The sequence below is a fragment of the Cottoperca gobio genome, unplaced genomic scaffold, assembly GCF_900634415.1.
Source record: "Cottoperca gobio unplaced genomic scaffold, fCotGob3.1 fCotGob3_170arrow_ctg1, whole genome shotgun sequence".
NCBI lineage: Eukaryota > Metazoa > Chordata > Actinopteri > Perciformes > Bovichtidae > Cottoperca > Cottoperca gobio.
In genome coordinates, this window is record NW_021166819.1 from 92,044 (window position 1) to 114,809 (window position 22,766).

The 22,766-nt window shown below is 42.3% G+C and overlaps 2 protein-coding genes across 6 annotated transcripts in view; one reads left to right on the forward strand and one right to left on the reverse strand.

Annotated features, from left to right (window-relative positions):
* Nucleotides 1-207: 207 nt before the first annotated feature.
* The window catches only part of LOC115004708 (zinc finger protein 32-like), a 26,285-nt gene continuing 3,726 nt past the window's right edge, over nt 208-22,766 (forward strand). For 2 of the 4 annotated variants that reach the window (XR_003831874.1, XR_003831873.1), the window contains exons 1-3: nt 208-513; nt 1,036-1,599; nt 1,786-2,912. Coding sequence is in view for 2 of the 4 variants with exons in the window: in XM_029426390.1 (XP_029282250.1) it covers nt 487-513; nt 1,036-1,599; nt 1,786-2,454 (1,260 nt within the window). In the remaining 2 variants the exon portion in view is untranslated. Of the gene's footprint in view, nt 514-1,035; nt 1,600-1,785; nt 3,957-22,766 lie in introns of those variants that run through there. The other 2 variants (XM_029426391.1, XM_029426390.1) reach the window with 2 other exon arrangements.
* LOC115004707 (ribosomal protein S6 kinase alpha-3) lies at nt 4,139-21,415 on the reverse strand. 2 transcript variants are annotated; one of them, XM_029426389.1, is made up of 20 exons: nt 21,106-21,415; nt 20,053-20,134; nt 19,177-19,257; nt 18,982-19,061; nt 18,053-18,159; nt 17,886-17,923; nt 17,508-17,650; nt 17,149-17,219; nt 16,635-16,723; nt 16,401-16,465; nt 16,191-16,293; nt 15,978-16,087; nt 14,457-14,579; nt 14,292-14,381; nt 13,505-13,663; nt 11,207-11,368; nt 10,355-10,431; nt 9,877-9,994; nt 7,330-7,470; nt 4,139-7,113 (listed from the first exon to the last, which is right to left on the reverse strand). In XM_029426389.1, the coding sequence occupies exons 2-20, from the start codon at nt 20,081-20,083 to the stop codon at nt 6,991-6,993; spliced, it is 1,911 nt and encodes a 636-aa protein (XP_029282249.1). In that variant the 5' UTR covers nt 20,084-20,134; nt 21,106-21,415; the 3' UTR covers nt 4,139-6,990. The 2 variants fall into 2 exon arrangements, with proteins under 2 accessions (XP_029282249.1, XP_029282248.1); XM_029426388.1 differs by having other exon boundaries at nt 14,457-14,582.

Consider the following 22,766-nt stretch of genomic DNA (forward strand, 5'->3'; position numbering starts at 1 on the left):
CATGAATGTAACAATAATTATTGATCCACTGGGGGAAATCGGGTTTTGCAACAGTTGCTCCATTTCATATAATAAAAATAAAATAATATTTTTTAATATTATTCTTCTACTTGCAATGGAGTATTTTACCACTGTTTACCTCTTTTAACCATGTATGTAACAACAACAGCAGTACTACAGAGGCAGCTGTATCCCTCCGCGCCACCAGGGAGCAGAGGTCGCTCCGCGGAGCCGTTGGTGTTTTGTATTCCCAGAAAGAAAATAGACATTTTGGAGAAGCTGAGCTCCAGAACGACACCTTTTAACCTCCTGCAGCGAGTAAAGCTCAATTATCTTCTGTTTCCGAACATTTAATGTGCCTTTCAACTCATTGTTATTACAGATAAATAGCCAAGGGAGGCAGAATATCACATATATTCGGCTGTAAACTTGTAGTCCCGTTAGCTACGTTGTTGCTAAGCTAACGTTAGCTGCGGTTTGGTCGTGATGGCTGACTTCAGCAGCAGGATCATGGTGAGTGCACCTTTATTTAAAAGATTCTCTCTGGAGCCACTCCAACAGAATATTATATACTACATTTACTCAAGTAATATATTCTACTTAAGTACACATTTGCTATTTATACTTCAACTCCACTTTGAACTTGAACTTCACAACATTTATTACTGTTGTTAGAAATTAAGGATTTTGCAGACAAAACATATGAAAGCCTATAAAATAGGATATTTTAAGTATCCCTGCAATTTTGTGTTTTTATTGTTTTTAACTAAAGAGGGAAAGAAAGATTAATATCCAACAGTGTTGTTACATATTAGTTACTTTCACTCTCTAGGAAAACACAAAACATACAAACACAACAATAACAGAACATAACATTGCAGGGATATTCCTAAATAACATTGGCAAATATTTATTTGCCAATGAATGAAATAAAATAAATATTCGTCTGTTGATTGATTAAAGACATCGTGTGTATTCTGTTGGGTGTTTCTGGTCCCTGAAAACACAAAATCAATAATGTTTTCTCGTGTTTAGACGTCTGCTGAACACTCGGCGGTCACAGCTGGGCCTGCAGGAAAAGCGTCGTCCTCCTCAGTCGGGTCAGGAAATGGAAGCTGGGACGGCGTGGGCGGGTTGGACCAGATAACAGTTGTGAGGATAGACGACACGCACATCGCGGAGGATAAAGACGCTGCAGTGTGCTACGAGGTGGAGTACTCGATGCCTGCTGAGGACGAGGTTGCCGGAGAGGAAGAGGAGGACGGCGTTTACGTCATCGAGTATTCAAATCCAGAAGAGGAGGGAGAGAGCTACCAGTTCACGATGTCCGTGGATCGATCGCTCCCGGCCAAAAAGCCGATAATTAACCATCCTGCGGCGAGAGAGAGCGCCAGAGCTCCTTTACCCGTGATGTCCAAACCGGTCAGACCTCAGAGGCCGAGGCAGAAGAGGAAGCTAGAGGTGAAGCAGCTGGAGGTGAAGCAGCTGGAGGTGAAGCAGCTGGAGGTGAAGCAGCAGGAGGTGAAGCGGCAGGAGGTGAAGCGGCAGGAGGTGAAGCGGCAGGAGGTGAAGCGGCAGCAGGAGGTGAAGCAGCTGGAGGTGAAGCAGCAGCAGGTGAAGCAGGAGGTGAAGCAGCAGCAGGAGGTGAAGCAGCTGGAGGTGAAGCAGCAGCAGGTGAAGCAGCTGGAGGTGAAGCAGCAGGAGGTGAAGCAGGAGGTGAAGCAGCAGCAGGAGGTGAAGCAGCAGCAGGAGGTGAAGCAGCTGGAGGTGAAGCAGCAGCAGGAGGTGAAGCAGCTGGAGGTGAAGCAGCTGCAGGAGGTGAAGCAGCAGGAGGTCGTGAGCAATAAGTGCGTGCTGGAGCTCGGAGAGGACTACAGAGAAGTGATGGGGATGAACTTGGGCTCCGATAAAAAACAGCTGATGTGCACGCTGTGCCCGCAGCCCGGCCGCTTGTTCAAGAGAGCCGCCGGTTTGGCCGTACATTTAAAACACATGCACCTCCTGGAGGCCAAGAAGACGTTCTTCTGCTCGTCGTGCCAGCAGTCGGTTCGCTCTCAGATCGAACTGGACGCACACACAAAACGCCACGCCAACCAGGACGCCGTGTTCACCTGCCTCCTCTGCCCGGCGGAGATGACGGGGTACAAAGGCTCCAGGTGGGGTCTGAGGAGACACCTGGAGAAGGAGCACCGGGGCGTCATCCCTCGCTGCGACATCTGCAACAAAGGCTTCACGTCGCTCGTGTCGTACCTGGCCGATCAGTTCAGGCACGTCGGCGTGTCGCCCTACTACTGCGCCAGGTGTCAGATCTACGAAATGACTGAAAGAGGTCTGAACGTTCACATGAAGAACGACAGCAAGAAGAAGAAGCAGGAGTCTGATGAAAGCAACCTGCAGGCGGCGGGAGTCTCCGCCAACGCCGATAACTCTGCCACGGACGACTCCGACTTCTGACACGTTTTGTTTTGTGCGTTTAAGATTAAAGCAGCAGAAGCTCAGTGACCTCTTCATCATCTTTGACGGGTCGGAGCTGAACGTCAAGTTGTTTATAACTTGTGGAGTTTTCTGTCTTCGTCACACGAGGACAAAACGTTTCGGTAACTGGCTGTTGTTGAGAGAGCTGAAGGAATATTTAATTTGTTCATAACTTGGGTCTTGTTTCAACTTCATGTAAAGGAAAAGTTTGACCTGTGCACCGTTCCAGTTTATCTTGTGACGTCTGTAAATGTTTGGTTTTGATGTATTATGATTTATAACGGCGTTAAACAGCAGAATCCTCACTTCAAGCTCAAACCAAAACATTTTTACTTTTGTGATTATGCTCCAATATGAATAAGACCCAGGTTGTAAAAGAAGCTCGTGCTCTATTTGTTCTTCTTCATTAGTGTGTGTGTGTGTGTGTGTGTGTGTGTGTTTATATACTGTATGTTCTGTGATCAAGTTATTCCAGCTGCAGTAGAAGAAAGTAACTCATGCAGCTTCACGGCACTGAGGAGAATGTAAAGCGATGTTTGCAGGCAGCAGCTGCTTTAAAGTCCCATTTTCTCACATTTCATACACGTCTACTTCCTGTCCACAGACTTCTACTTCCTGTCCACAGACTTCTACTTCCTGTCCACAGACTTCTTTCCATCTTGGACTGAACAGCTGCAGGTTTAGTGTCTCCAGCTTCTACCAGCTGACAGATCTGTCAGTACAGAGAAATACGTTTTTACAGAAACTACAGTCTCGTCTTTTTCTTCTGAAGCTTTCGATGCTCAGATGTCAAAAGGACGTCGAAGTGTGCAGAATCTTTTTTATTCAAACTACAATTAAAGATGTGACGAACAGAAGAACAGCGACTGAACTGTGGAACTCTAATCCGTTTAAAGATATGTTATATATTTGGCTCAGCAGGAAGAACACGCGGCTACATTTGAATTGTTTTAAATCTTTAACGATCATTTAAGTTGTTTAAGAAGTAAAAAATACCAAAGTTTGGACTCAAAGAGACATTTAAAATAATGAATTAAGTGAAGTTCATTTAAAGTTTCTCACTTTTTGGTTTTAACGCCCTCAAAACAAATCAGATACTTTGGACTCGTTTTATTATTTACAAGGATTTTGTGGTCAAAGATATATTTTCTGTCTTCACGCGATGATCTGTCACATCTTCAAGTGAAAACATTTAACTCAACGCACGATGATGAAAACACTGAACGTTGAGAAGATCTGACACTTTGTTCACTGAATTAATCCGTGAGATTATGAAGAAAGGTTTCATTTCTTTATGTAACCGGAATAAAGAAATAAAAACAAACCAACCGTGAATATTCTTCTTTTGGACGAAGAAACAACGATTGAAAATATAAACACAACAATCTTTTTATTTTTGAAAAGCTTGTTCTTTGTAATTTGTATGTTTTGTTGTAACATGATCTTTGTGTCATTAAAGGGACATACCTCTGACCTTTAAAGTGTTGTGTTGTTGTACTCACCATGAAACTCTTTATTTTCTGTGTCGTATGAAGGAATAAATAAAGTTCTTTCTTTCTTACTTCACCACAAAGGAATATAAAGTTTCTTTTGTAATTTGGGTGAATTTACCCTTTAAAATCTGAGCGTCTGCAAACCATGAGTTGTTCAATGAGAGTCGGCGTGTGATCAGCTGATTATCCTTTTTATTGTTTTTAATAGAAAGTCCAACTCTCGCTGCAGGTACAAAAACAGAGAGCTGGCGTAGCAGCAGGGCTGAACGCTGACAGGATCAGGAAGAGAAGAAGAAGAGGATGGAGACAAGAAGAAAGAGAAGAAGAAGAAGAAGAAGAAGAAAGCTATTCCCCAGTTCATAATTACAGAAAACAAATCCTTTTACATTCCTTTATCCCAGAGCTGTACATCGATAGACGAGGCAAACAACATTTATATATTTCATATTATATATAAAAGAAAATCTATAGAGCAGTAATCCCTTTATGTTGACGCACATTCAGAAGAGCAGAGGAAGCAGTTTCTAATCATTCACAGAAAGATTACAGGATGTTTGGAGGACGCAGGACAGAGTTTGTTTGAGTTTCGTGCTCGCTGGTTGTCTTCAGTCTGAGGTTTGTTCAGCGAATATGTGTGTTGTAATTAAAGGGCCAGTGCACCCAAAACTAAGCTTTGTTTCACAGGTCAATCATTTCCTAGAACGTCTTCCACTTAGCAGCTATTCAATATTCCCTTTCCCCTGTTGCACTATGGGAAGTGTAGTATCCAGTGTTTTAGGAGCACATCAGGCACGAGAAGTCAGGATTCCCCCGACCTCTGATTTTGCATAAACTTGCATTAATAAATAAAGCCTTTAATTTCTTCACTGCTGAACCTCCAACAGTTCTGAATATAAAGGTGTTTAAATGAGTTTACCTTCCTGCTCCACTTTGAGTTTAAAGGGAAGATCGTTACACGAAGACAAGACGCCTCCGGACGTCTGAAACTAAACGAGACGTTTGAGACAAAAGACAAAATGGAGCCGTCAGGTTGTCTGATAAACGCCTCCTCGAGTCCTGCTCACCTCCTCACATCTGTGTGCTTATTTTATTCTCTGTACACCTCTCTCCTCTTAGATATATTAAAAAAATGCATTGTCTTGATTCATAGAAACCTGAGTTGCTCGTACGTTTAATTATTTACAGTTGGGCTCCCGTCTGCGGCACGCACAGAGATGATCAGTCGGCTCGTACAGAAGAAGGTCACACAAGGTCAAGTCTTCTCAGATTGTTTAAAAGCTCTCTCGTCTTTTCTTAAATTTAAACATCCAACCAGGTCACCTTGATTCCAGGTAAGACGAGGACGCTGCTCCTCAGCAGGACAGAGATGTGCGGCCACGTGCAAACGTCTCCTCGAGTTAAAGCCGCTTTCAGGATGTTTGAAATGTCATTTAAATGTACGGACACGTCTTAAAGCTGCACATATAACACACAAAGTTATTGTTTTACGGGCCGGAAAGATGCTTTATGTTCTCACAAAGTACAATTTGAGTTACTTGATACTTTTACTCTCTAATTGTTTCAGATAATTACTACAAAATATAAAAAGCTATCAAATAAAATAAATTATGATGTGTTACTATCGACCTACCCCGCAGAATATAAAGTACATTATATACATTACAGACCTTTCTGCTTAATGAGTGAAGTGTATTTATTACTCTGTGGTATTGCAGCTTTTACTTTATTTTATTTAATAGTTACATATCTGAGTACTTCTTCCACCTTGTTTTTTGCATAAATTAGTTCCAAGCTCCAGATTAGTGAATCGAATACGAGGATAGTCCAGATTGTGCAGTTTACTGTTTTAACGTTGCATAATTTTAAATACCTTCCACATATATAAACCCTCGTGCTGCCACCAGAGGGCGCCACAGGATGCAAAGTTGCCTCGTGCAAAACAAAAAAACAATATTAAGGCTTAATCTTAATCAACATTTGTTCCCAGGTTCTAATTTTCGGGTTCATCTCACGATTAAAGGAAACATTTTTGTACATTACGGGAAGAATCTAAACATCGCGAGGTTTAAAACAAAGTCTGGAGAGATACGTCATCGAATGACTGATGTCTGATGGACTGTGAACACATCACCTTGAAATACTGATAACAGGAAGTCTCTCTGTGTGTGAGACGTACACAATACATTTTCAAAACAAAAGCATGCTCCTGAGAGTCTTTTCTTTATCCCAAAAACATCAAGTGCGAACTTAGATTGAAGTAAATGTTTCCACGACGCCATATTAACGCCATTGTACGATTAAAAAAGTGAATAATTACGGAGCAGATGGCGAGTTCTGTTAATATTCAGGTTTCTCTTCGAGTGAATGTAAATATTGTGTGTAGGAGTATCCCCCCCCTCCCCCGGCTCCGTAATTATTCTGTTCGACCTACAATGACCCGAATACAACATGGTGCACGTCCCCTTTCATAAGTCTTGATTTTTCATTTCTGCAGGCGAATCTTAAACACTTTGAGGCCGAGGCTGCGTCTCTGCAGACGCCGAGATCTCGGAGGCTACTTGAGGTTTAAATATCGGATCTACAGAAGCGTCACAACGATATAATAACAACGACCCCAGCGCTTTGAAAGCAGACGTTAGATTACCGTGTTCCTGTGTTCAGATTTCCCCCGAAGTAAATAAATACAGTACTTTTATTCTCTTGACGCGCGCTCCGTCTCCGGGTCTGCGAGGGCGCCGCTGATTGTCCGAAGCAAAGACAGGAACAGGTTTTCATCACAGCTCGGTGACGCTGAGAGATAACCAGCCAATCAGAAGAGTCCGTTAAGGTGCAGGACGGAGGGCGGGGCTGGGAGCGGGGGCGGTGGTCTCTGCGTTCCTATTTGGCGTTTAGCGGTTCCTGGGTCCATCAGTAGTCTGTCCCCCCAGACCAGAAACAGGAAGAGGCTGGGAGTGGGGGGGGGGGGGGGGGTCCGGTGGAGGTCAGAGCGAGGTCAGAGTTGAGAGGTGAGGGAGGTCAAAGGTCACAGAGCGGTGGAGGTGATCTTCTTCATCCCCCTCCGCTGGGCCAGAGTGGAGCAGCCCACCGGCTCCAGCACCGGGGGGACGTTCCTGTTGAGCGCCGAGTAGGTGGCGGCCATCGCACCCTGGAGGACGACACAGAGACTGTGATAATCCAATAATCTGAACAAGCAACTTGAAAGATAAATTCACGTTGTATAATCACAACAGATACCATCAATGTCATTAATTACCTGAGTCCAAATCAAATGTTTTTAGGACAAATCTCTACAAACGGAGAGAACTTCTCTCTCGCATCTAAACGCTTTTATTGTTCAGCACAAACACTCGTGATGAAATACCTTCACCAGGTGCGGCGCGTCCTGTCTGTTGAGGGTGTATTTGGGCAGCTGGTCTCGGTGTGTCACCCAGGGGTGTCGGAGGACCTGACCTGCCGTCAGCCGCCGGTGAGGGTCCACGTGCAGCATCTTGGACACTAAATCCTGAGGGGGGGTCAGAGGTCACACAATGTTACAATGTAGATGTTTTTACCTCCTTTATATCCTATTGTAGTTAAAGTACATACATAAAAGTACTGAATATGCAGTAAATGTTTTATATTATAGCTGATGTTCCTGTTACATTAATGTGTGTTACATGTTCCTGTTACATTAATGTGTGTGTTACATGTTCCTGTTACATTAATGTGTGTGTTACATGTTCCTGTTACATTAATGTGTGTGTTACATGTTCCTGTTACATTAATGTGTGTTACATGTTCCTGTTACATTAATGTGTGTTACATGTTCCTGTTACATTAATGTGTGTGTTACATGTTCCTGTTACATTAATGTGTGTGTTACATGTTCCTGTTGCATTAATGTGTGTTACATGTTCCCGTTACATTAATGTGTGTGTTACATGTTCCTGTTACATTAATGTGTGTGTTACATGTTCCTGTTACATTAATGTGTGTGTTACATGTTCCTGTTGCATTAATGTGTGTGTTACATGTTCCTGTTACATTAATGTGTGTGTTACATGTTCCTGTTACATTAATGTGTGTGTTACATGTTCCTGTTACATTAATGTGTGTGTTACATGTTCCTGTTGCATTAATGTGTGTTACATGTTCCTGTTACATTAATGTGTGTTACATGTTCCTGTTACATTAATGTGTGTGTTACATGTTCCTGTTACATTAATGTGTGTGTTACATGTTCCTGTTACATTAATGTGTGTTACATGTTCCTGTTACATTAATGTGTGTGTTACATGTTCCTGTTACATTAATGTGTGTTACATGTTCCTGTTACATTAATGTGTGTGTTGTGTGTTACATGTTCCTGTTACATTAATGTGTGTGTTACATGTTCCTGTTACATTAATGTGTGTGTTACATGTTCCCGTTACATTAATGTGTGTGTTACATGTTCCTGTTACATTAATGTGTGTGTTACATGTTCCTGTTACATTAATGTGTGTGTTACATGTTCCTGTTGCATTAATGTGTGTGTTACATGTTCCTGTTACATTAATGTGTGTGTTACATGTTCCCGTTACATTAATGTGTGTGTTACATGTTCCCGTTACATTAATGTGTGTGTTACATGTTCCTGTTATATTAATGTGTGTGTTACATGTTCCTGTTACATTAATGTGTGTGTTACATGTTCCTGTTACATTAATGTGTGTGTTACATGTTCCTGTTACATTAATGTGTGTGTTACATGTTCCTGTTACATTAATGTGTGTGTGTTACATGTTCCTGTTACATTAATGTGTGTGTTACATGTTCCTGTTACATTAATGTGTGTGTTACATGTTCCTGTTACATTAATGTGTGTGTGTTACATGTTCCTGTTACATTAATGTGTGTGTTACATGTTCCTGTTGCATTAATGTGTGTGTTACATGTTCCTGTTACATTAATGTGTGTGTTACATGTTCCTGTTACATTAATGTGTGTGTTACATGTTCCTGCTACATTAATGTGTGTGTTACATGTTCCTGTTACATTAATGTGTGTGTTACATGTTCCTGTTACATTAATGTGTGTGTTACATGTTCCTGTTACATTAATGTGTGTGTTACATGTTCCTGTTACATTAATGTGTGTGTTACATGTTCCTGTTACATTAATGTGTGTGTTACATGTTCCTGTTACATTAATGTGTGTGTTACATGTTCCTGTTACATTAATGTGTGTGTTACATGTTCCTGTTACATTAATGTGTGTGTTACATTAATGTGTGTGTTACATGTTCCTGTTACATTAATGTGTGTGTTACATTAATGTGTGTGTTACATTAATGTGTGTGGTACATGTTCCTGTTACATTAATGTGTGTGTTACATGTTCCTGTTACATTAATGTGTGTGTTACATTAATGTGTGTGTTACATGTTCCTGTTACATTAATGTGTGTTACATTAATGTGTGTGTTACATTAATGTGTGTGTTACATGTTCCTGTTACATTAATGTGTGTGTTACATTAATGTGTGTGTTACATTAATGTGTGTGTTACATTACATTAATGTGTGTGTTACATGTTCCTGCTACATTAATGTGTGTGTTACATGTTCCTGTTACATTAATGTGTGTGTTACATTAATGTGTGTGTTACATTAATGTGTGTGTTACATGTTCCTGCTGCAGATGTTTCCCCTCCTTTACATCTGTTGGTAGTTTAATCTACACGCTGCATCAGATTCTATAAGATCATGTTTTTGTATCTTTGTCTCATCTTCCAGCTGATCAAGAGGCTTTTTAAACACTTCCTGGAACACTCGGTCCTTCAGTCACTTACACACACATGTAGTGGTGCAACACCTCTGAGATGAAGTGGAGAAGTATAAAGAAGTATATCATGTTAGTTGTCCCCTCAGTGATGAGTGTCACTTCTCACCTTGGCCTCAGCAGAGACGGAGTTCCAGTATCCTCCAGTGAGGGAGAACTTCCCGCTGCCGATACGAGCCAAAATCTCCTCCGGCGTGTCCTCTGGACCGTTAGCGAAGGGGGTGAAACTGGAGAAAAGATTCACATTTAGATACTTTTAGTTTAGTTTATTACATGTATGTGTCTTTTCACCATGTAGAAAAACATTCATCTCATATAACACACACAAACACACTCGTACAACTAATTCAATTAAAGTTCTAAATAAATATTAAATCCAGTCATTGTCAGGTTTCTTGTTCAGATATAAAAGACCTTGAATGAAAAGCAGATTGTGTAAAGACAACAAAGCTTCTCTGTTATTATTCTAACCTCTGAGTTACAGGCTGAGGTTTTACTGCAGCGTGTAATCCTCAGCACCGTTGGTCACTAATCAGAACGCATTCATGAGATTCTTTATCTGAATATTGTACAGTGAAGGTGTTCACCCCGTTAGCATCGTGTAGAGCAGGACTCCCAGGCTCCAGATGTCACAGGCGGCATCGTAACCCTGCTTCTTCAACACCTGAACACAAACACAAGACAACATCAGCTTCATGTAAACAAACTGTTTCAGTTCATTGATACAAACATCTGTTCTCACACGGCAGCTAACGGCTTCTGCACCTTCTGCAGTATTTAGACAAATCAACCAAAACTGCAGTTTATGAGTTATTTGTGCATATTTCTTTATTTCTGACAAATACAAATTATTTATGTGACAAGCAGCATTTTAATTTTGTATTACTTGAACTTTATTAAGTTATTCTCAAAGTCACTGAGAACTTAAGAAATACTTTTAGTTAAAAAATGTTATTTGTGCAAGTTTTGCATAAATAAAAGTTTCCTTTTGTTAATCAAATTAATTAATATAATAATATATTATATTATAATTAATTAATTAATTATAAATTATATTATTATATAATTCTATTATATTATAATTAATTATAAATTATATTATTATATAATTCTATTATATTATAATTAATTAATTATAAATTCTATTATTAGATAATTCTATTTTATTATGATGGATTAATTATAAATTATATTATTATATAATTATATTATAATTAATTAATTAATTATAAATTATTTATGACCCAAAGAATAGAAATTAAATCAAGAGACACTGAAAGATTCCCGTACGTGTGTGCAAACATTAATACGTAATTTCAGTTTAATTTGATTCACTGCCATTTGGAGTCACATGATGAATAAGAGCGACCATGATGATGATGATGATGATGATGATGATGATGATGATGAGGATGCAGACGGAGTTAAAGATCTCGTACCTCGGGTGCGACGAAGTTAGCGGTGTAGCACGGCGTCATCAGCAGCCCGTTCTCTGCTCTCAGCTGTTTGGCGAAACCGAAGTCGCAGATCCTGATGGACTCTGCGTTCCCGCTCTCGTCCACGTAGAGGATGTTACTGGGCTTCAGGTCTCTGTGCACCACCTGCACACAGGAAGTCAGGTGTTCAAGGATCAACTGTTCCTTCAGAGATGAACTTTAAGATTCAACCTAAATCACTTCTCAATGCATCTCCTTGTGTTTCTTTTCTTCCACGACGTCGTCGTTACGCATGAAGGGAAGTAAAGAACCGGACTTTATACCATAACAACACCTTCAGGTGAGATACACCTGCACACTGCTCTGTAGAGAGGTGAGATACACCTGCACACTGCTCTGTAGAGAGGTGAGATACACCTGCACACTGCTCTGTAGAGAGGTGAGATACACCTGCACACTGCTCTGTAGAGAGGTGAGATACACCTGCACACTGCTCTGTAGAGAGGTGAGATACACCTGCACACTGCTCTGCAGAGAGGTGAGATACACCTGCACACTGCTCTGTAGAGAGGTGAGATACACCTGCACACTGCTCTGTAGAGAGATACACCTGCACACTGCTCTGTAGAGAGATACACCTGCACACTGCTCTGCAGAGAGGTGAGATACACCTGCACACTGCTCGGTAGAGAGGTGAGATACACCTGCACACTGCTCTGTAGAGAGATACACCTGCACACTGCTCTGCAGAGAGGTGAGATACACCTGCACACTGCTCTTCAGAGAGGTGAGATACACCTGCACACTGCTCTGTAGAGAGATACACCTGCACACTGCTCTTCAGAGAGGTGAGATACACCTGCACACTGCTCGGTAGAGAGGTGAGATACACCTGCACACTGCTCTGCAGAGAGGTGAGATACACCTGCACACTGCTCTGCAGAGAGGTGTTTTCCCCCGGCACACTGCTCGGTAGACCTGCACCTGCTCTGTAGAGAGATACACCTGCACACTGCTCTGTAGAGAGATACACCTGCACACTGCTCTGCAGAGAGGTGAGATACACCTGCACACTGCTCTGTAGAGAGGTGAGATACACCTGCACACTGCTCTGCAGAGAGGTGAGATACACCTGCACACTGCTCTGTCAGAGAGGTGAGATACACCTGCACACTGCTCTGCAGAGAGGTGAGATACACCTGCACACTGCTCTGTAGAGAGGTTGAGATACACCTGCACACTGCTCTGCAGAGAGGTGAGATACACCTGCACACTGCTCTGCAGAGAGGTGAGATACACCTGCACACTGCTCTGCAGAGAGGTGAGATACACCTGCACACTGCTCTTCAGAGAGGTGAGATACACCTGCACACTGCTCGTAGAGAGGTGAGATACACCTGCACACTGCTCTGCAGAGAGGTGAGATACACCTGCACACTGCTCTGCAGAGAGGTGAGATACACCTGCACACTGCTCTGTAAGAGTGAGATACACCTGCACACTGCTCTGCAGAGAGGTGAGATACACCTGCACACTGCTCTGTAGAGAGGTGAGATACACCTGCACACTGCTCTGCAGAGAGGTGAGATGCACCTGCACACTGCTCTGTAGAGAGGTGAGATACACCTGCACACTGCTCTGCAGAGAGGTAGATACACCTGCACACTGCTCTGTAGAGAGGTGAGATACACCTGCACACTGCTCTGTAGAGAGGTGAGATACACCTGCACACTGCTCTGTAGAGAGGTGAGATACACCTGCACACTGCTCTGTAGAGAGGTGAGATACACCTGCACACTGCTCTGCAGAGAGGTGAGATACACCTGCACACTGCTCTGCAGAGAGGTGAGATACACCTGCACACTGCTCTTCAGAGAGGTGAGATACACCTGCACACTGCTCTGCAGAGAGGTGAGATGCACCTGCACACTGCTCTGTAGAGAGGTGTGATACACCTGCACACTGCTCTGCAGAGAGGTGAGATACACCTGCACACTGCTCTGTAGAGAGGTGAGATGCACCTGCACACTGCTCTGTAGAGAGGTGAGATGCACCTGCACACTGCTCTGTAGAGAGGTGAGATGCACCTGCACACGGCTCTGTAGAGAGGTGAGATACACCTGCACACTGCTCTGCAGAGAGGTGAGATACACCTGCACACTGCTCTGCAGAGAGGTGAGATACACCTGCACACTGCTCTGCAGAGAGGTGAGATACACCTGCACACGGCTCTGTAGAGAGATGCGTGGCGTTAGCGTCGCGCTGCATGTTGATGTTGTCGGGAGGTAAAAACAAACGTACCCCCTGCACGTGCAGGTACTCCAGCGTCTTGGTGATGGTGTAGAGAACAGCGCTGGCTTCTCTCTCAGAGAAAAACTTCTGTCGCAGGATCTTGTCGAGCAGCTCGCCTCCTTTCATCAGCTCCGTCACCACGAACACCGAGCGGCCGTCGTCGTACACCTACGACACGGACGAACGACAAGGTTCAGTTTACTCTCTCAGACCAAAGCAGCAGCTTCACACCTGGCTCTTTTAAGACGACAGAAACTTAATAAGTAAACTAATAATACAGATTATTAACCTTTGTTTCATTTAATAAAAACATTAGTTTTGAGCGTGCAGATTAGAGATGATATGATTTAGTATTTTCTGACATTTTAAATGCCGAACAATCAGTTGCAGCACAAATACAGAAATGTGAGGACAAAACTTACAAACGTTACATTTACTGTTTATATATTAAGTTCTAGACCTTTGAGTAATATATATTTAAGAAAAGATAAGAAAAACTTTATTGATTCCATTCAAGGAAATGTGAGTTTTACAGCAGCAGATTAAATTAAAACTAGAATAACATAATTAATACCCAACATGCACCTTGTTTATATATGCAGATATAATCCTCGAGTTTCTAAGAAGTGATTCAAGTGAAGGATGATATTTTTAACTCTAGTAATTATGAGTGAGTCATAAAAACCATTTAGTTTTCGTCCACCACCTACACACACACACGCTGAGGTCGACTGAGTGACGTAGCAGATAAACACCTCCAGGTAGAATGAAGATGAAGATATGTAATGAGACTCACGTCTTTGAGGGTGATGATGTTGGGATGTTGTCCGTATCTCAGCAGGATCTCCACCTCCTCCGTCGGGTCTCTCTTGGCCTTATTGATGATCTGAAGCAGAGCACACGGTTAACAAGAGGCAGCTAAACGCAGACGCTGGGACTCCGCGTGGAGGTTGTGTTTCACCTTGACGGCGTACTCCATGCCGGTCCCTTTGTGTATGCCGCGCTTACAGATGGAGTACGAGCCGACGCCGATGTCCTCTTTGATCTCGTAGGCGTCTGAGAACTGAGACGTGCTCCTGTGCAGCTGCTGCGTGCAAAGACACAAACGTCAGGACAATTATTACCGATGATAATCATGAAGGGATGAAGGCCTTCACGATGTCAAAACATCCGTCTACAAAGAAACAGCCTCACGCTAACGCAGGCGTGCTGCTCGGCCCTGCGAGTGTGTGGTCACGCGTGTTTTAAACAGTGAGACTTGGATTAAAGTGAGAGTTACAGATGATTTGATGTGTTTTCTTCAGTAACTCCAGGACACACTGGGCGAGGTATTAATAAATTAGTGAAGCTCAAGACCCCGACTTGTGTCCGTGCAGCAGGGATCCACTTCCTGTCCAGTGAACGCCGTGAATCTCCAGATGTGTTGATTTGAAATGTTTCGAAAGAACTAATAAAATTAAGCAATAAAAAGACAATTGATGCTAAAATATATATTATATATAAAAGTGAAAGTAAAAAACCGACACCATTAAAAATAATAATAATAATAATAATTAGAGGATTAATAAAGAACATAATGAGGATTAACTTAATTAAGCCAAATTAAATAAATAGGTTTTAAAAATATTGTAACATTTTTATTTATATTATATTATATATATATATATATAAGTATATATATAAATATATAATATATATAAACTGTATATATATATTAATAAATAATATAGTTTATATATATTATATTTATATATTATATTATATCTATATATCTTATATATATTAATATCTTTATATATCTTATCTATATTATTATCTAATAATTTATATTATATTATAGATCTATTATATCCTTCCTCTATATATCTTCACTCTATATCTATTTAATATCTTTAACGAGATACGAGAGAGAAGAGGAAGAGAGGAGAGGATAGAGAGAGAGTGCGAGAGAGAGGAGACAGGGGAGAGAGAGGTAGAGAGGGATATATAGAGGCGAGAGAGAGAAGATCAGAGACAGAGACAGAGAGGATGAGATAGACAAGAGAGAGACAGATAACGTATATACAGAGAGCATACAGATATGATATACATAGATATAGAGGAGATTAATATCTATATATAATATATATCATATATATATATATATATTATATTATTATTATATTAATATATATAGTATACAGTTTATTATATATTATATATATATATTATGTTTCCTACACTGCACCTGTAACTTTTATTCGTTATTTATGCCTTATTTCTATTTGATCTTGGTTTTAGTTTCTATTCTTTTGGCTTTTTTAGTTTTTATTGTAATTAAATGTTCTTTTAAAAACCTGTTTATTTTGCACTTTGTGACACTAACGCTTCACAAAGATTGTTTAGCATCTAACTCGAGGTTTCACTCTGAGACACGCTAAACATGCGAGTGTGTGTGTGTGTGTGTGTGTGTGTGTGTGTGTGTGTGTGTGTGTGTGTGTACCTGCACAATAGTGCTGGGCAGTGGTTGTGTGTCCTCTTCTGTTATGGCCACAAAGCTGAATCCTCTGAACAGCTGATGGGCGTTGGCGCTGGGAGGAACCCCCGGAGAGTCTGAGACACAAACACAGAAACAGCTGCTGAACCTCACCACTCAACAAAATCAGACTTTATTCAGGTTCAGCTCGGGGGCGTGCGGACTGACGGGCATCTGTACCTCGGGGGGTTTTCGCTGTGAACTCTGGATCAAAATAGAAAGTGTCGTCAGGCCGTCCTGCAGCCGGTTTGAAGGGCGGAGGGATCTCTCTGCGGAAGAGTTTCTACCGGGAGAGGAAAGAGAATGAAAGGAATGTTTACATTGAAATGATCCTGAGCCTCTGGCTGATGAAGTAAACTTAAAGACTCATAAAGTTTATCAAACACTGACGTTCCAGTCGATGGTGCTGAAGAAATGATGCCTCTTGATCTCCTCCACACCGTCTGGTCCAGCTCCTGCAAACAAACATCCGCTGTCAGTCCTCTGTCTCACACGCACACACACACACACACACACACACACACACACACACACACACACACACACACACACACACACACACACACACACACACACACACACACACACACACACACACACACACACACACACACAAACCTTTACCTAATCTGTTGCCGGGGTTGCGTTTGAAAAGGTTCCTGAGGAGACTCTGAGCTTCTGAACTCAGAAACTGGGGCATTCCTAACTTGGCTCTGCGGACACAAAGACACAAAGACACAAAGACACAAAGACACAAAGACACAAAGACACAAAGACACAAAGATCAGGAATCAGTGCGGACGGACTGAAAGCATGTGAAAGACGGCGACGTGCTACACAGGAAACACGGTCAGCGCTCTGCAGAGTGCCGGCTCAGCTTGATTCCACACAGACACGTGGAGACGACAGAGGGAGCCGGACGCGCTCATGTTCCCTCTCGCTTCTCCTCCCGTCTGATTCTTCTACCACCGTCTCCTCCTTCGGCGTTATAAATTGCAATCATCCTCCTCTTCCTCCTGAGTGCTGCACTTTATCTGCTCTGTTATAAACCCGGCGGAGGGAGGAGGATGTACAGTAAGCTGTAATAAAAGCCGTTAGGTGGAGATCGGATACGAGCGTAACGTATAAAGTGTCTTACTTGAGGATCATGGTCATCGTCTCTTTCCGGTCTTTGCCTTGAAACGGCAGCGTTCCCGTCAGCATCTCGAACTGAGAGACAACAACAAACACGGTCAAAGCTGGAAACTCTTTACAGCAACACAGAAGTCAGAAGTCGAATGTATTTCATGTTAGATGTGTTCTTAGACTAACAGCGGTCCAGAGCAGAAGAGTCCAAAACTGAGGCGTGATGAAGATCTTAAGTCTTATTCACGTCAGCGTCAGAACTTTAAAATGTCCTCGTGTCTTATTGCTGCAGAACCGAGGATAATAATATCTAAAGAAACACATCACGAGTTCATCCTGCAGTTTCAACGATCCCCGCCCGCGTCCTCTCACCATGAGCACGCCGTACGACCACCAGTCGGCGCTGTGCGTGTGTCCTCGCCGGTTCACCACCTCGGGGGCCATGTACTCCACCGTCCCACAGAAGGAGTAGGCCTTGTTCTCGTGGTCGATCGCCTCCTTACTGAGGCCGAAGTCTGAACACACAAAGAAATCATAACGTGATAAAAGCGTCGAAAATTGTAAAATGAAACTTTATACTTTTCTTTAAATGCTGCGAAGTTTAAGCTTCTACTAAAGATTGTGCTTTTTATTTCACTACATTATCTGACAGCTTTAATTACGAGGTACTTTAAATTAAGAGGAAGTTTTGTTGCACACACACACACACACACACACACACACACACAGTGTAGGTATAATATTACGCACCAGTCAGCTTGATGTGTCCCTCCTCATCGAGCAGGATGCTGAAATAACAGAAATGCTTTTTATATTCTTTCTAAAGGAAATGTCTGCAGACAAACATCTATAATGCAGCATGACTGTGTGTGTGTGTGTGTGTGTGTGTGTGTGTGTGTGTGTGTGTGTGTGCCTACTTCTCTGGCTTGAGGTCTCTGTAAATGATGCCCAGGCTGTGAAGGTGATCGAGGGCCAGCGCGAGCTCTGCCAGGTAGAACTTCACGTCCTCCTCTGTGAACATCACCTGCAGCACAACTTCAGTTTTCACTAAATGCATTTTATTGTTCGTCGTGCCGGACGATGACGTTTAAAATACAAAAACCAGGTGAAAAACAGCCACGACGACGAGTCATTGCGTCTGTGTGGAGCTTCAATGTGCAGAAAGTGGACAGGCAGCTTGAAAATATAAGAAAGTATTTAAAAAGACATCGTCTTAGTCTGAAGTCAACTTAACTTACTGAGACTATTTGTAGATAGACACTACATAATATGTAAACATAACATTTATATTTATTTATTTATAGACAGTATATATTATATAAATATTTATATTTATTTATTTATAGACAGTATATATTATATAAATATTTGTATTTGTTTATTTATAGACAGTATATATTATATAAATATTTATATTTATTTATTTATTGACAGTATATATTATGTAAATATTTATATTTATTTATTTATTGACAGTATATATTATATAAATATTTATATTTATTTATTTATTGACACTATATTTATGTATATTTTTATTTGGTTCTGCACGCTCACGTGTTCGGTTCGTCTCTCATCTTTAACTATCATTAAATATCTAAAACAAACTCACGATAAACGTTTTGTTTCTTTTCTTAATGCATTCGATGTCTTTTTGACATTTTTGAAATAAACCTGCGTTGCTTCTGTACGTTTGAACAATGTGCTCGATGTTTACCGTCACTAAACGTTAATCAGAGCAAAGAGAGTAAATAAAGCTTTGTGTACTAAAATAAGTTCCTGATTATAACTGTGACGGTCGAGGTCCCCGTTATGTTCTCCAAACAGGCTGAATCCTCAAAGTTACCTCTTTGGACAGACGAGTGAAGAGGTCTCCTCCGCGCAGGAAGTCCAGGATCAGGTAGAGCTTCCCCTCCGTCTGAAACGCTGAGCGAGAAAGGAAATCATTGAGATGAGCTCTGAGAAGTGTCCCGCTCGCTGAACATTTCCACGTCTGCAGCTCAAAGAGGAGCGATGCCTCGCCTGTCGTCCGGCGACTCACCGTAGTGCAGCTTGACGATGAAGGGATGGTTGACCTCCACCAGGATGTCTCTCTCCATCTTTGTTCTGACCCGGTCACGCACTGGAGACACACGAGAACACATAAGCAGAAGCACCACGAGGAGGGAAAGCAGCAGGTGAGAGGGAAGCAAAGGAGCATGTTGTGTTTGATTCCACCACCAGGTGGTGTGTGACTTTAGGGAGGTGTTCTCCTCCCCCCCCCCTCCAGCTCTTTGGATCTGGTCTCATGATAAGGTGTGAAATTCCACTTTGGGCGATGACGGCGAGCAAACACACTGAAAACACTTGTGAACGATTTACTACCTGAAACTTAATTCACAAAATCTAGAGAGCAAAAGATCTTCAGCAGACTTCTACATAAATATATTTATATAAATATATTTATATAAATATATTTATATAAATATATTTATATAAATAAATAAAGAGAGAGGATTATATCGACTGCTATTTGTCTTTTAAATAAATTATTTAAATAAATACATGTATTTATTTCTCTTCCAGATCTTGTATTTACTTATTATTTTTATTTCCTCTCTATATAAATATAAATATATATATATATACACTTCCACATTTATTTATTTATTAAATAATATATTTTATTATTCTTTATATTTCAACATGTTTTAATTACTCATTGATTCTTTGGTGCTCTAGTGAGTGTTTGTGACAGCAGGACGGTGTGTGTGTGTGTGTGTGTGTGTGTGTGTGTGTGGGATTGAGTGTGTGTGTTTATGGTAATAAAGGAACATGTCAGTGCAACAGTGTGAAGCATGAATGTGTTGTTAAGAGTTTTCAGACAACAAGGTCTGTATTTAAGAAGATATTAAAGACAGTTTGTCTCTTTTTGTACCTTTCAGCGTTGCTTTCTTCAGGACTTTCATGGCGTACAGCTGACCGGCGTCTGGCCCTGTGACCTTCCTCACCAGAAACACCTGAACACACACACACACAGTGAACAATGACGTATTTATGTGTGTGTGTGTGTGTGTGAGCAGTGTAATGTACTGTGTGATTGCTCCGTGCTGTGTCAGGGGTGTATCAGAGCATGTGTGTGTGTTTACGTGCCGGGGAGTTTGTTTGTGTGAGCCTTCTTTATGTTTTAGGTCATATTTATGTAGATTCAACATAAACAAGCAAACACACACACACACACACACACACACACACACACACACACACACACACACACACACACACACACACACACACACACACACACACAAGCTGGAGGCTAATTGTTCATTCATAAAGATGATGATACTGAGCGGGTGTGAAGGGCCCTCTGCCGGCTCCATGGCAACGGGTTCTCAAAAACACACACACACACACACACACACACACACACACACACACACACACACACTTAAGAGGAATAATTTGGATGTTTTTGAAGTGGGCTTGTTACCTGCAGATTGGAGAAGCAGACAGGAAGTACCAGCAGGAAGCAGGAAGCAGGAAGCAGTGTTCTGCGGTGGACGTATTTTACACACCTGAAAACATCAGTGCGCTATATTTAGAATATTTTCACCGCTTCACCTCGCTGTCGGTCAGCCTTCCAGACGGGGAACTGAAGCCGTCATGTGTCTCTTCTAACACGCCAGACTCCATTGATAAAAACAGTAATTTCACCTCACAGATCACGGAGCTGCCGGTGTACCGCTGCCTCGAGCGCTTCAAAGAGAGCGGGGATGACGGGTTCAGTTCCCGTCTGGAAGGCTGACCGACAGCGAGGTGAAAATATCCTAAATATAGCGCACTGATGTTTTCAGGTGTGTAAAATACGTCCACAGCGGAACACTGCTTCCTGCTGGTGCTTCCTGTAGTAACACACTGACTGTGGAGAAGTACCTCGTACAACCACACACACACACACACACACGCACACACACACACACACACACACCTTGCCGAAGGAGCCTTGTCCCAGGACTTTGCGGAGCTCGAACTGTCGCGGGTCGCCCTTCTCTGACCCCTCCTTCACGAGGTTGGTGATGTTGATCTCCTTGATCGGCACGTCATCCTGTAACACAACAGTGTCGGGATCTTTATTAGTTCACACCTCTTAAAACGCTCACTTGTTTTTAATCTCCAAAGTATTTTGTTTTCCGTGCCGAGGGAAATGTTGCATCTATTTGAAACCTTTAGGAGTAATAATAAATAAAACATTGTGAAGGTGCCACTTGTGATGAGATTGATCCACTCACAGATGTTACTCCCTCTTAAACTCAACAACAGCTGAATGGAGCACGTTCAGGCTCGTTCTCTGGGCGTTTGCTTTAATCCTAATGAAAGGCATGCTGGGAAATGCAGTATATAAATACAAAAGTAAACTACAACAACATCCGAAAGAACAGGGGTGTTATCAGTGTGAGCATGTCAGCAGGGCTCCCGAATGTTCGTCATCCACTCAGAGGGAAATTACAAAACAGTCTCATAAACAGGACACACACACACACTCACACACACATGCGCAGTTGTCATGGAGCCACCCCCGATACCTGCTTCCCGCTGTAGCTGAGTGACTAATGATCCCATACTGTGACTGCATTCAGTGACACCATCCCTCCTTCAAACTCTCTCTCAAGCCTCCGAGCTTCTCGCTTTGTGCACTCTGGATATTGATGCAATAAACCAAACACCGTAAACACATCCAGACTACATTTCCCATCATCCTCTCTGCTCTGTGCTCCCCAATCCATCCTCTTCTCCCTGTCAATCTCTGTCCATCCTTTACTCTCTCCTTCCTCCGTACCTGTAGCTCCCAGGTGGTTGACCTGCTGGCTGCCGGGTGTCCCAGTGCATTATGGGTCCTGCAGTCCCGGCTGCGGCTAAGGCTCTGTGGCGCTAACATGCTCCTGTGCATCAGCTGCGAGGTTACAGGATGGAGCCGGCGCCGGCTGAGCACTTCTACCTCTCTCTCTCTCTCTCACTCCCTCAGAGAAGTCTTCCCCTCCCTCCCTCGTTCCCTCCCTCCCTCCCTCCCTCGCTCGCTCCCTCTTTCTCGCTCTGTCTATCTTTGTTTGAACCGTTCTCACCTCTCCTCTGTGGTTTGCACCTATTCTCTTCCTCGTGGGTAATAAACGGAGCAGGATGCGGTGCAGCCACGTGTGCAAGTACTCAGAAGTACCAAACCTCCCCATGAAAGACTTCATCACAAGTGAAAGTCCCGCTGCATATCTCTCGAAGCATCCTGTGTTTGTGTTTCCCCATCTTTGTGCAGCTTCGTCCTGGTTCGAGAGCAACTTTAAACCAGAGTCAGACTCATTGCATGTGTGCACATACTTGGCTGAAGTAGTAGAAAATTAAAATACTTGAGCACAATTATAGTTTCCTAATCCTCTCGGCTGGAACCTCACAACGTTTTGTTGTCGTGCAAACGTGTCACGAAAACTGTCGAGTTTTGAAAACTGTCTCTGAATCTGTAACGTTGTTGAATTCGTGATGCTCGCTTTGGGTTTGTTCATATTTCTAAATGTTCAGCATCGAGAAACAGCTTCACATGCACACAAACATGCGATTCACACGGCCTGTCATCAGTGCCGACTGTGAAACTTCACGCCGCCT